The sequence below is a fragment of the Nicotiana tabacum genome, chromosome 22 (genome assembly GCF_000715075.1).
Source record: "Nicotiana tabacum cultivar K326 chromosome 22, ASM71507v2, whole genome shotgun sequence".
Lineage (NCBI taxonomy): Eukaryota > Viridiplantae > Streptophyta > Magnoliopsida > Solanales > Solanaceae > Nicotiana > Nicotiana tabacum.
This window is the reverse complement of record NC_134101.1, coordinates 18,579,866-18,594,014: the sequence shown is the minus strand read 5'-3', so window position 1 is coordinate 18,594,014 and position 14,149 is coordinate 18,579,866. Positions and strand designations below refer to the sequence as shown.

Genomic DNA, 14,149 nt, shown 5'->3' with positions numbered 1-14,149 from the left:
TCATCACTAGATGGGGGCCTCATGGCAACATCCTTCCCAAGTCCTACAAAGGGAAAAATGGGGATAAGTATAAACACTTAAGAACCCTTCTATGTGGGTAGTAATTGATTCTTCAGGTGATGGGACTACCACGTGCTTGTCGCCCCAGTTGCATTCCTGTTTTACTTTATCGAGAATTTTCTCGGTGATTGAACATTGGTACCTCGAGATCAACTCACATCGACCCGGTATCGAAGAAGGTTTTTCAACCTTAAAATCGATGATAGTTGAGCACCCTACCGGAACGAATTCCTCAGGGTGAGGCTCCGCCGCATCCTCACCGCCGACTAGTCGTGATGAAGAAGCAGCCTCTTTTTGCGGTACCGTTTTGGAGGTTTTTGCCATTGATGAACAAAGGGAGTGAGAATTAGGGTTGTATGCGATGTAAAATGTATGAAGCAAAGGGATCTTTTGAAGAAGATGCAAGAGTAGAGACAAAGCTTTTGAGTGAAAAGTTTGGATGAGGATGAAAGTGTGAATATTTATAGCCTGGTGATGACGGTTCAGAACCAGTAGTGGCCAACCAACGACTGACAGGCATTTAATGGCTTGGTAACTGGACTGACATGACGTTTGTTACATACGTCATAAGCGGGCTCATCGCTGACATCATCATCCACCAAGTCGGAGTCCGAAAATTCATATCGTTTCTCATCATCTTCTTTCTGAGAAACGAGGGGACTATCTGTATACAGTCAAAACCGAGTTTTGCCCTTCGTATGATTAATCGAGATTGGAACATGATAGTTCAAGGTTCATCATTGTAATATCGAGCCGTGGTGCGAAGTACATGTTGTCGAGCTCGATACCCAAAGACCGATCAAGATCGAGATCGGCCAGGATCAAGATCGAGCTCAACCGATCAAGATTGAGGTAGGCCAAGATCGAGCTCGAAGACCCAGAGACCAATCAAGATCGAGATCGGCCAGAATCAAGACCGAGTCAAGAAACAAAAAGCCGTTATAGCCGCAATTAGGGGGAGAATCTCGACGGAAATCACGGCACGTATCAAGAAGAGGCCGATTAATTAGCCTATCATGAGAGTCTTTACTGTACTTAGAATTGTATCAAGAGTAGGATTACCCTACTATATAAAGGGGGTCTGATCATTTGTAAAAGGGGACTGAGGCAATAAAAAGCAATAGACTACTCTTTTCTTTAGGTTCTCAATTATCTGTTACTCTGCTCATATTTCATTTGCTATTCCATTTGGTTCGAGGGCCAAAGCTGCACAACTCATTTGGTTTGCTTTTATTTTTCTTTACAGTCAATTTCAATATCAATTTGCATATTTTCTCGATTTGTGCCAAGTAAAATCACGTGTCTTTAAAACCACATATAAATTCAATTGTTATACGTTTATAGGGTAAGCAGTAGTTTAAAATAAATTATAAATATTTATATGGTTACAAATCAATTTATTAAAAATAAAGTAAAATTTATAAAAATAAATTATTTTAAAATAAAAAAGTAATAATTTTTTAACTGCTTAAAAAGCAAAAAGTGTCGTAAATTAAGAGGGATGGAGGAAGTAGGCAATAAAATTGATTTACAGAGAACCAGTGTACTTGCACACCAGGCAGTTGCCAAGATATATGGCGGAGCTTATCCACAATTACGGGCCTATATAGAAAACGGGCCTTTGATTAATGGGCCATGTTAAATTAAATAAAACTAATAATAAATCATAACTAAATCAGAGTGTCGTTCTCTTTTTTGCTTTCTAACTTCTTCGTTCGCATCGCCAAGGAGCAAAACTTCAAGCTTTTACCAGCAAAACTCTCTGCTCTGCTCTGTTCTTCCCGTAGGGTTTTATCCCTTCTTATGGCTGCATGTTAAGTACCGAATTTCCCCTTCTCTCTCATATCTATTGTGTTAGTGGATACATGCACGCACTTTTTGTTCAACTATTAGATTGCTTATTCTTTAATTTCTTAATTTACTTAAATTCAATTAAACAGGGTTGGAGCTGCAATTATATCAGTCCTAGACTAGTTAGGGTGGCTAATTTAATAAAATGAACTGTTTTTTTTCTTTCTTATTGCCTACGTTAATTTGAAACAAATGCGAACTTTTCTTACTTCATTGACTCTTTTTTCCGTTGTTGGCAATGGTTGATTGAATTAAATATTTAATATGCCTCAATCCCAAACTAATTGGAGTCGGCTAGTTTAATAGAATGGGCGTTTTTCTTGCTTATTCAAAATGTTTATTTAATTAAAATACGAGTTTTTCTTACGGCTCGACTATTTTTGCATCACTGGTATTCATATCAATTGGAAACTAATCAATGGTTTCTAATTTAGTTAAAATCGAGTTTTTTCTTACTGATTGACCCTGTTAATTTAATAAAAATGCGAGCTTTTCTTACTTCTGGACTCTTTTACATTGTTGGTATTGTTAATTGCTCTCTATTTCGGTTGGGATTGGAATTACTAAATAAAAATATATCCAAAGTGAGTTACCATTAATTTTTATATTTGTTTGATTGGAATGTGTTTGTTTGATCCAGGTGGTTTTGGGGCTGCTGGCTTTAAGTTAACAAATTTGAATTTGGGCTCCACTAAGCCCAAATTTTTATTGCACAATCTGAGAACTAAGAAATTGATTCAGAATGATGGGTTGCTATTAACCAAGAAATCAAGGAAGACGTTGTTTGGTTGCCGGTGTTCGACTGTTGAAGCTGAATGTGAGTGATTTTCCTCACTGACTCTGTGTTTTCCTCCATCAAACTAATGAGCAATCAAATGCTTGTCTAATGCACCTTTTTTTTTACTTTCTGGAATTTTGTGTTTTCATCCGTAAACAAGTGCAATTTGCCCACTCAGTGTCTGCAATTCACTTGCTTATTAATTTGCCTATCATGGCGACAATGCTAGTGTTTTATACTTAGTTTATATCATTTGAAATGCTAAGTTGCCATGTTTTTATGTGATATGAAGAATGGCTTGTTTTCCTTGATTATCTTTTTTACTTTCCAAGAGTTGGAAAATCTATTAGTCATTTCGAAGATTGTTCTTGTACCTCTCCTGCTTTTGGAGTTTCCGTTGTATTTTGTTGGTTCTCCTGTTTGACTTTAACTTTAGACTAGATCAAAGATGATCAGATATTTTCTCTTGCTCACCTTTCGAGGGAATACCTATTACATTCTTATTCAGGAAGTTTTTCAGTTGCTAATTGAATTACATTTTCTGAGAGGTTACTGTTTTTTCCATTCTACTAGGTTGATAAATAATGAGCTCTTCGTTTCTGACGTCAATGTTTCCTTTTTCCAATTAGCATAACTTCTTGCTCTATGACTCCATCCTACAGCTTGAACATGATTTGTGTTATGTTTAAATAATTGTGCATTTTTATTTTGTCTCTCATCTTGTAGCTGCAGCAGCTGTAGTTAGTGATAATTCAGATGATAGTTTGAGAAAGATTATTTCTTCAGAAGCAGCAAGTCCATTGATTCCAAACTCATATGAGGTTAGCACTTCCTGTTTGCATTATGTACTCTGTCAAAAGACTGTAATGTGATGATTATATTGCTGGTATTCGCCTAATTGGTGATATAGAGTAGCAAAATTTCATTGCTTTATGGAGTATGTTTTCATCCACTATGTAGTTCCAAAACATATAGAACTTTCAGGAACTTGGGGAACGACTAGGGACCATTAAATAACACAGCATAACTAGAGTTGTACCAAGATAAAACTTGAAGTGGTACGTACTCATCTTTCTTTCGGTTTCCAGCCGTGTTGGGGTTAAAGGTGAATGTTGAAAACGAGCTTATCCCTTGTGTGAAGTTCCTCGAATCAACTTCCTCTGCGGTCTGGTTAGTTGTAGCGTAGCAGCTTGTAGGCTAAATACTTGAGCTGCTTCTTGCTGGATCTTCCCAGAATTTTCTAGGAAGATCCAGCAAGAAGCAGCTCAAGTATTTAGCCTACAAGCTGCTACGCTACAAGTATTTAGCCTTCCTTTCTTGCTGGATCTTCCTAGAAAATTATGAATATTTAGATTCTCGTAGTCTCTAAATTTTAGATGAGACGTAAGATGGATAATTAGTGCATTACCTCCTTGATACTGTTCATTAATAAAATTACCTTGTATATCAAAAAATCTGCAAGATGGATAAGAATTGTCTACCAAGGGAGGAAAGCTAACTTCAAATTACAATAAAAATATCTATGGAATTGAGGAGAATGTCAGCCAGATTCCTTTCTTTCCTCCAATTTCTGTCAGGTCTGACTGTTTCACCTGTGCTGTACATAGTTTAAGTATCTGTTCGTTACTGCCTCATTTACGGATGCAGCTGACATGACTCCGCGCTAACACACATTTTTCTTTTATGTGTTCCTAATTGACTTTTGTATAGTCCATACGGCCTCATTAACCTTCACCTCCTCGCTTACTTCCTCTCTGAATATTGGGAGGCTGCTAGTAGTAAACATCGTATTATTGTACAGTAGTTTTGTAGATTCTGCAAGGAAAATAATGAGGTCGCAGTGAAGGCTGCAATGCAAATTTGACTTGAAGCTTCCAGCTACCATTTGACAAAAAGATTTATATCTTGGTAGTGTTCTTTTATGGAAAGATTTAGTGGCAGGTGGGAGAAACTTGTAAAGCAGGTGACGTTATGAAACCTTATATTTGGTTGAACAAGTGGGTGTTATATGGCAATAGATGGAGTGGCCTCATAATTAACAATTTAACCGTGATGCAGTATTGAACCACGTGTTTCCATAGGTAGGTTGCAAGATTGGTACTTCAAGATTTCATGTCCCTTCCTCATAAAAAAAATAAAAATTCATGCCCCTCCTTTTTTTCCAACTCCAATTTTGTAACCTTCTAGGATTAAACATTTAAGTTGGCTGATGCAATACTTTAGTTGCATTTAGCTTCGTCACCTTCTTCCTAATGTGTTAACTCAGAAGCTCCTAGTGGTATTTTCTCTTATAGTGGGGGGAAAAGAAATATAATTTGGGAAGGGCTACTCTAAGTTCTACATGGTGCAGTGATTGAAGGGAGGCCAATGTCACGTTCACAAAACGGGCTTGTATCTATTTTAATAACTCTATATTGCTTAGTTTCCTTTGGTGGTGATGCATAGAGCATCATCCCTATACTTGCATTGTCTTTTTCAAGCTTTTCAGCCAGCTGAGAATTGCATAAAACTGGGGTTTTGGCTGTGTTTCTGCCCAACCCTGTATAGTATTACCATCACCGTAGTTCATCTATTTTTGAAAGTGCAAGTGCAAGCAAGTACAGAATAATGTGCATATGACTTAATACCTCCAATGCTACATCACCTCGTTTTAACAGAAATCTGACTCTGCAAAGGAAATTAAATAACCAGTTGTTATTTCCAACTTTTTGATAAGAATTTGTTTTTCTTCAGTTAAAAAGGTCTTATTCATATTATTCATGCTACCTTTGTAGCTTCATTGCATTCATGTGGAAGATCTGTTGGATCTGCTAAAATTATTGGCTTAATAAGAGGCCGGTTAATGTTGAAGAGTGGAATAAATATTATCTTCCTATTAACAAAAATGTTAGTGCCTACATGCGAATGACAATTTGTATTAATACGTGAAACATAGCTACTTCATTTAACAGGTGGAATCTCTCCTTACAGAAATATGTGATACAACCTCCATTGCAGAAGTTGAACTAAAAGTAAGCTGTTTTTGTAATATTTGTGCTTATTTTATTTCTTAAGTCCTTCACAGAAGCTATTTATGATCTGCCACTCATGCATTCTTTCATCTTCTTCAAATCTCTTTCTTAATCCTTCTGCTTCTCCGATGCCTTTTCATTTTATTGTTAGCTTGGTGGGTTTCATTTATATGTGAAGAGAGACTTGACGGGGCCAAGTACAACTTCATTGCCTGCAATATCGAATCCTGTCAATATTCACTCATCTGTTGAAGTGGCTGATTCAAATGGCTCAGCCTCGTCATCATCATTAGCCATCACCAAGTCTTCACCTCCCTCAGATGGCATTAGACCTTAGCCAAGACACTGGTTCGTTCGAGGGCTTTCCTCCCTCCCTCTCACCTCTCCCTTTCTCTCGCCTCTCTCTCTCTCTCTCTCTCTCTCTCTCTCTCTCTCTCTCTCTCTCTCTCTCTCTCTCTCTCTCTGTGTGTGTGTGTATAATATACACACACATACATATACTCTCCCTGAAAATGACATTCTCTACGTCATGCAGGTTGGCTATTTCAGAAGATCTCGAACCATAAAGGGAAAGCGTGCACCTCCATCTTGTAAAGAAGTAGGTGTTTTATTATCTTTTGTCCTTTAAATCAAGATGAGATGTTTCTGTTTGTCAAACAAAAAGATTTTCGACTCTTTAATCTTTGTGATAACTGATTGTTATTCAACTTCAGGAAAGTTTACTATTAATCTCATTTTGATATTAGCTCCTTCCCCTTCAAAAGGAGTTCTCTGTTTAAAGTGGATGTCTAAGCAAAATTCAAGAACATGTCTAAATATCTGTTTCTTTGTTCTCAAAAAAAAGAATATCTGTTGCTTTGTTTGCGAGTCCACACGTAGTTTTGTAAATACAGTTCTTTCTGCGTCAATTTTTACCTTTTAAGCTGGGCCTTCATTTTAATTTGCTTAGAATTGTTTTCAGTAGCGTACTAAATTTAAGGGCCCCCCTGGCCCCCTGTAATTCTTTTATCTAGAGAAAAGCCCTATCTAAACTGTCTGCTAGATCCTTTTGGAACTGTCATGTAACTTGATGAACCGAGTCCAATGTTACTCTATTCCTGAAACCCTCCTCCTCCAACCTTCCTCTCCTAGTCTCCTCGTCTCTTCTTTTTTCTTTGTCATGTCTCTCTCAGTGCACGAGTGGCAGTGTCATCTGTGTTTCAGTAATACACTCTAGCTATGCTTAGCATGTGACCAGTTTTTTGTTAATTCTACTCTGTAGAAGCAGCAAGTGAAGGAGGGACAAGTAGTTTGCTTCATTGAGCAGCTTGGTGGCGAGCTCCCTGTTGAGGTTCGGGCCCTGATATAGATGCATACTTGCATAAATTTCTTGTTGATTATACAAGCTGCTTCTATTTGTTCTTACTTATTTCAGTAAATTCTCATGCATGTTTGCTGATTCTCCTTTTGTGTTTTCTTTTCTATTCTCTTTTAGTCTGATGTATCTGGAGAGGTTATCAAGATACTCCAAAAAGACGGAGGTATGCTTCTTAATTCTTATGTGTTAAAAATAATTTTGAACATCCTAACTGTGACTACTTCAATATCTCACTTTACCTGTTTATGGAACAGAACCTGTTGGATATGGTGACCCTCTAATCTCAATCCTTCCTTCTTTCCCTGGTATAAAGAAGCTTCAATAGATGGTTCTTGTAGCATATGCCTTCTGGCCCGAGTTCATTTTTTTCGAGAAAATTCTAGTTGAAAATTGTTGATTGGCATGTCGAATCTGCGGATTTTTATTAACCTTGTTTATTTGTTTTAAATATTTATCTGGAATTTGCACCAACAATTATGAAGAAATGAGATGTTTATGTTTTTGCATTTCTCATCCTTGTTCTTCCCAACTACACGTGCTTTCTTTTACAATATGAGTCCGAGGGTTATTAGTCTCTTGATGTTTTGAGGCCATCATTTGGTATTAGACTATTAGTCAGCTGACCGATCACATAACTTTCAATTTCAAACTAGTTGGGGTTAGTTATATGTATATTTTATACTCCATATTGTACCCCAAAAAAATAATTTATAGTATATGCTATACTCTGTTCTGGTTCATTGTATTCTAATGCGTAGAATATTTATGTAGTAGTATGCTGTGTACGCTTTAAAATGTGCATGAGGATGCTTTGTGAGTTGGCTAATTGGCTTATTGGCATGCCAGAGGAATAATTAGTGACGATATTCTGAACATCCCAAATCCTATAGTCTGCTGTACAGGTTATTTTTATCTAGTTAAATACAAATTTTATCGTATATATATATATATATATATATATATATATATATATATATATATATATATATATATAATATATATATATATATATATATATATATATATATAAAATAAAGCAATAGAAAAGTGAGGTAGCTATTTGGCCAAGAATTCTATTTATCTTTTTTCCCCCTTTTTTTTTTTGACTTTTTCCTTACTTTTTATTTATAAAATAATTGTCTCAATTATTACTACTTCCCTCTCTTTCCTATTCCCTATTGTAAAAAAACGTCTCAACATCTTTCCTATTCCTAATTGTAAAAAACGTCTCAACAATTACTATTCCAACTTTTCATGTTCCCTCCCATAAAAATCAGAATGTATTAAAATAAAACCCACACAATTCATAATCCTCACCGCCCGATGGTTACCATCAGAATACGATGCAAAACATATGCAGAAGAATACCTTTCTGGTATTCCAACGCATGCTACGTACTAAGGAGCTTGAACTGCAAATAATTGTGAGTATACGTATTTGTTAACCCGAAAAATCGGATAACGTTAGATTTGTGTATGGTTCTAAGGATATGCGATACAATTTGACATAAATCGTGTAGAGAAATAGAATATGTATATTTTTGACTATGAAAATGAGAATAGTGAGTAAAATGAATGAATAAGATAAAGTAAAACAAGCACAAGGGGATATCTTTTAATGTGAGAAGTGATCTTTTGTCCCAGTGTCCTCCGCTTGCTTACAATCCATGTCCCTCTTATAGTAGAGGGATCCTACTTTATATACAATAAAAAATACGCAATGGAGAGCCCATGATGTATTGTCTTTTCCTCGATTTCCGCCAAGATTCTCTCCTATAGTGCGGTTGCAACGACCTTAGTCTGCGAGCTCGATATTGACTCGAGGTCGGTATTGGATCGAGCCATTGGTCTTGGTACGAACTCGATTCTGACTTGGGGTCTCGGTATTCGGGGTGAGTGTTGGTCGGTCCATGCATCTTCGATAATCTCCGCTTTGCCTCGTAGTTTGATTTGGATATGAGCTCGATAATGATATCGAGCTTGTCATTGGTCGGTCTTAGAGCTCGAAGCTCGCCGCCCCTACTTCGGACCTTGACCGAGCTTGTCATGCGGATATATTTTGATCGAAACATTATCGTCTCGACCAGTCCGTATGACTGACTCAAATCGGTTTTGGCCGTACACAGATAGTCCCCTCGTTTCTCGGAAAAGGATGTGGCGAGAAACGATATGATTTTCCAACAGCTCGATCAGATATATACTGACGTTTTTATCGATCCCGACCATGACGTATGTGATAGCTGTCCCATCGGTTCGGTTTTACCGAGGCATTTGATGTGTCAGACGGTGGTCGGCCACCTTTGATATTGAACCGTCACTGCTTCAATCTATAAATAGTCTTTCCTTCCACCATTCATCATTTTTACGTCTTCAATCTTCCAAATTTTTCAAGTTCCTTTTCATCTTTTCTGAGTTTTCTACCTGTAAGCCCGCGAGTTTTACTGCAAACTCTTCCTTAGAACACCAAATACTCTCGTTCTTTGTTTACGAAATTTTAAATGGCAAAACGTCTAAAACTGTTCCGCAAAAAGAGAGCGCTTCTTCATTTCGACCTGCTGGTGGCGAGGATGTGGAAGAGCCCCGCCCTGAGGAATTCATTCCGGTTGGGTGTTCGACAGTAGGCGATTTTAAAATTGAAAAGCCTTCTCTGAGATCGGGTCGGTGTAAGCCGATGTCGAGGTACCAATGTTCAATTACCGAAAAAGTTCTCGATAAAGTCATACAAGAATGCAACTGGGATAATAAACTCGTAGTAATCCCATTGCCCGATGAATCAATTACTACCTACGTCGAAGGGTTCTTAAGTGTTTATACTTATCCTTTCACGTTGGGACCCCTGGACCCTGTCATCGTTGCCTTTTGTAAGAGGTACGATGTGACCCTCGGCCAAATCCACCTTTCCTTTTGGAGGATAGTGATTCTTCTTCGATTTTTCTCGAGCAAGGTCGAGGGGCGCATCTTCACCCTCGATCATCTTATGCGATCTTTACAGTTCCCGACTTTATCGAGAAGGGTTGATCAAGCTTGCTCGCCGAGCAACCAAAGCGCCATTCTCGAGCATAGACGAGACCCGGGATCGGGGTTGGATGGGCCGTTTTGTTCGAATTAGAACCTCGGATTTGATCCCTGCCGATGACTTGCCATTTCCCGAGAAATGGAATATGAGCCGTGAGTTAACGTTTCTCTTTGCCCGTTTTGATTTTGTGATTGCTTTCTATTTTGTTGATCCATTTTTCCTTATCACAGCCATAGCTCGAATGCCGGAACCGATCCCAGATCTTAGACAATGGGTCAAAAGCCTGGTATTGAAGAGACCGTACTTCGAGCATGCTTGGGTCAAATTATCAAAGGGTCGATGGGAGGCCAGCAGTCATGGTAAATCTTTTTGTCGACTTGTCTCTTCATCAGTTTGTATGGTAAATCTCCCTCTTCCCTTTTGTAGGACTTGGGAAAGATGTAGTCATGAGGCCGCCATCTGGTGGCAAAGAAGTTCCTGTCCTGAAGCAAGTGAAAGAAAGGAAGAGAAAAGACGTATCGGGCTCCCCGAGCTCGGAAAAGAAGAAACCGGGTAAGAGACCTCGAAAGCTGAAGGAGGGCTCTGGTGTTATGTCTTCGGAAGCGGTCCGTCATTCAAGGGATGAGCCCGAAGAAGGAGAGGAGAATTTAGCCTGTATACGGGCTAATGTTGTGATTCAACAGTCTTCCAATTTGGTAAAAGCAAATCAGGGAACCTTGGCCATAATCCCAGAACAATAGGAAGCCGAGATTGTCCCTTCTCAAGCTAAGATGGTTGGAAGGGATACCGAGGGTGGATCTTCTCAGACAGTAGAAGATATTTCAAGGGATGAGCTTAGGATAGTTGACATTGGCGGATCCCCTCAAATTTCGGATGCCATGATTTGGGAGGCCGTCATGTTGGAGGATCGGTCTTATGAGGGTATTCGGGAGTCGGCTGATATCCACGGTTTTCTGGAGGGGCTCGAGTCAGGTGCCTCGGAGGAGGTTACCGGTTTTGGTGGAATGCCGGTACCCAAAAAAGCGTCGTGGTCGGGTTCCATCGAGCCTTCATCGATTCATAAACTGGTGGACCGATTTCCGGCCCCGAGTATCGATCCCGACTAAAGGCGGAAGATAGTGCTCTCCGTACCCGCGGATACCCGAATTCTTTCTTCCCCTGTGGGGATTGCCAGTTACCTTCGGTCCTTGGTGACTGAAGAAGATCAATCAGTGATGAATGCGGTGGGGCCTGCCTTTCTCTTCAACGAGGCCCAACATGCTTTGAATCGGGTAACTCTGATGGCATTTTCGTCATTTTTTTTCCACAGAGTTGCAGGTAATTCTAATGTTTCACCTTTTGTTTGCAGGTTTTGGTGTTGCATCACGAGGCCTTTCTTCGAATCAGGGAGGAGCATGATGCCGAGGTTCAGAGCCTTACTGATAAGAGTGACTCGTACAAGCTTCTTAGTGAAAATCTTTGAGCAGATTTGACAGCGGCTCGGGGAGAGCATGAGGAGATGGATGGGCAGGTATTCCGAATGTTCCATGATAGTGAAGATGAAAAAGAGATAGCCTCTAACAATCCGATTCTGCAGGTTCGGCAGAGGATCGAGCAGATTGGACGGCTTAACTCACAGGTAGATGCGCTACTGGCCGAGGCAGAAGAATTTAAAAGGTATATGGATAACCTTGCCTCAAAAAGGGAAGCCGTCGAAGCTCAGTCGGAGCTGTCCGATGCCCAACTTTGATATGCGAAAGAAAATGCTTTGGGGCTGATCGAAAAGATGAAAGAGCTTCAGCATCGGTTAGATTTGGCCACTTTAGATAAAGCATGTTTGGCCAAAGAACTCGACGTGGCCAGATCTGAAGTGATCGAGGCCAACAAAAGAGCCGATGCCAAAGTGGCTTAGTTTAGGATCGATGTCGAGGTCAACCAAGCCAAAGCTGCGAGCATGGTTGAGCATGCAAAGTGGAAAACTCAGAGAGAGGCTCTCGAGGAGGTCAGAACTCAGGGCTTCGATGTTGGGGCCGAGATTGAAGTTGCCAGGGCGGAGGAGAACGAAGCCCGGAGGTTGGCCTTTCCTGAGGAGGACTCCGATGACTCGGGGGAGTCTGAAGACGAGGACGATGCCGAGAATACGGCCTCCGATGAAGATTGAGTCATTTAGGGCCTTAGGTCGATCGCTGCGTTCTTTTGATACCACTTTCGGTTTTTGTATAAAGAACTTCTTTTTGGAAGAGTAGCCGCCTCTGTACAAAAATTTGTAAATATAAATCTTTCTTCTTTTTGAAGAGAAATGGCCTTTCAAACTAAATAGATAGTTTGAATTTAAATCTCCGTTGCCTTTGGGCCTTGTGGGTAGTCCCCTTTGCTTTATCGGGCTCGAACGTCCTTCAGCTTAAATAGTCAAGTGTTTGTTTTAATTCGAAGAAATGAGTAGTTTTGCTCGAAATAAGGTAGCCCGTAGGCGTAATAGTCGAGTGAGTGATTGCTCGAACTCAAAATAAAGGTCGAGTGAGTGATTGCTCGAACTCGAAATAAAGGTAGCCCGTAGGCTTAGCAGTCGAGTGAATGATTCAAACTCAATGCAATGTAGCCCGTAGGCGTAATAGTCAAAGTAGCCCGTAGGCTTAATAGTCGAGTGAGTGATTGCTCGAACTCGAAATAAAGGTAGCCCGTAGGCTTGGCAGTCGAGTGAGTGATTGTTCTAACTCGAAATAAAAGTAGCCCGTAGGCTTAGTAGTCGAGTGAGTGATTGCTCGAAATCGAAATAAAAGTAGCCCGTAGGCTTAGTAGTCGAGTTAGTGATTGCTCGAACTCGAAATAAAAGTAGCCCGTAGGCTTAGTAGTCGAGTGAGTGATTCGAACTCGATGCAATATAGCCTGTAGGCATAATGGTCGAGTGAGCGCTTGTTCGAACTCGATCCTGTTTGTATAATAAATCTTGAACATAGAATATCAGTAAAGAAGAGAGCTTTCTTTGTAAGTCATTATACATGGGTTCATGTTTTGCGTCAAAGCTCAGGCCAATTACATAAGCATGGTTCGTTTTAACCATTTGGCCCTTACAACGTTTCCCGTTGAGACACTGTTTTTCATGAAATAACGAAGTAACTTCCTTTGCACTGAACTTGATAATCATCACAGATGTGTTCAATGATAAAGCACCCCAGTGTACGAGGTTGATTTTAAAGAGGCCTCAGATACTTAGCAGTAGTATCGTTTCCGCTATATGGCTGGTATCGATCTCTGGTCGACTTTTGCTTTTTCGTAACGGACCTAGAAATCAACTGGTCATATTCGACTCTTATTTTGGATTGATATCGATTGTGCACATCGGTCCAAGTAATAGCTGGGTACTCGATCAGATTTTGCTTCAGCTGCCGTGAAGCCATCGAGCTCCGCTCGTTTAGATCTTGAGTGAAAGCTTGAACAGTCCAATCATCTGTGACTGGTGGCAGATCCATTCGTTCCATTTGAAAACGAACTACGAACTCCCTTAGCATCTCGTTATCCTTTTGTATTACCTTGAACAGGTCCGACTTTCTGGTTTCGACCTTTATGGCTCCGGCATGTGCTTTTACGAAACAATCTGCAAGCATAGCAAAAGAATCAATGGAGTTAGATGGTAAATTATGATACCATATAATTGCCCTCATTGACAGGGTTTCACCGAATATTTTTAATAATACAGATTCGATCTCATCATCTTCCAAATCATTGCCCTTGATGGCACACGTGTAAGAAGTAACGTGCTCGTTGGGGTCGGTCGTTCCGTTATATTTGGGTATTTCGGGCATATGGAATTTTTTGGGGATTGGTTTTGGGGTTGCACTCGAGGAAAAAGGCTTTTGAATGAATTTTTTCGAATCTAGCCCTTTTATTATTGGTGGAGCTCCCGGGATCTGGTCGACCCTAGAATTATATGTTTCTACTTTTTTATCATTGGCTTCGACTCATTTTGTGAGTTCCTCGAGCAATTTAGTAATTTCGGGAGTAGTCCCCGATTCTTGCTCATTTGACTTCTCTATGGCTGGTTCCGTTCTGTGGGTGATTTCTCGAAGCGGATTGGGCTCCGACCTGCTTTGTACCTGA

General features: G+C 39.8%; 1 protein-coding gene across 1 annotated transcript; it reads left to right on the top strand.

Annotated features, from left to right (window-relative positions):
* The first annotated feature begins 1,731 nt into the window (after positions 1-1,731).
* On the top strand, positions 1,732-7,563 carry LOC107831120 (uncharacterized). Its single transcript, XM_075244853.1, has 9 exons — positions 1,732-1,873; positions 2,552-2,728; positions 3,416-3,510; positions 5,641-5,700; positions 5,852-6,030; positions 6,217-6,298; positions 6,962-7,030; positions 7,175-7,220; positions 7,312-7,563. Exons 1-9 carry the CDS (start codon positions 1,864-1,866, stop codon positions 7,380-7,382), a joined length of 789 nt encoding a protein of 262 aa, XP_075100954.1. The 5' UTR covers positions 1,732-1,863; the 3' UTR covers positions 7,383-7,563.
* The last annotated feature ends 6,586 nt before the right edge of the window (positions 7,564-14,149 follow it).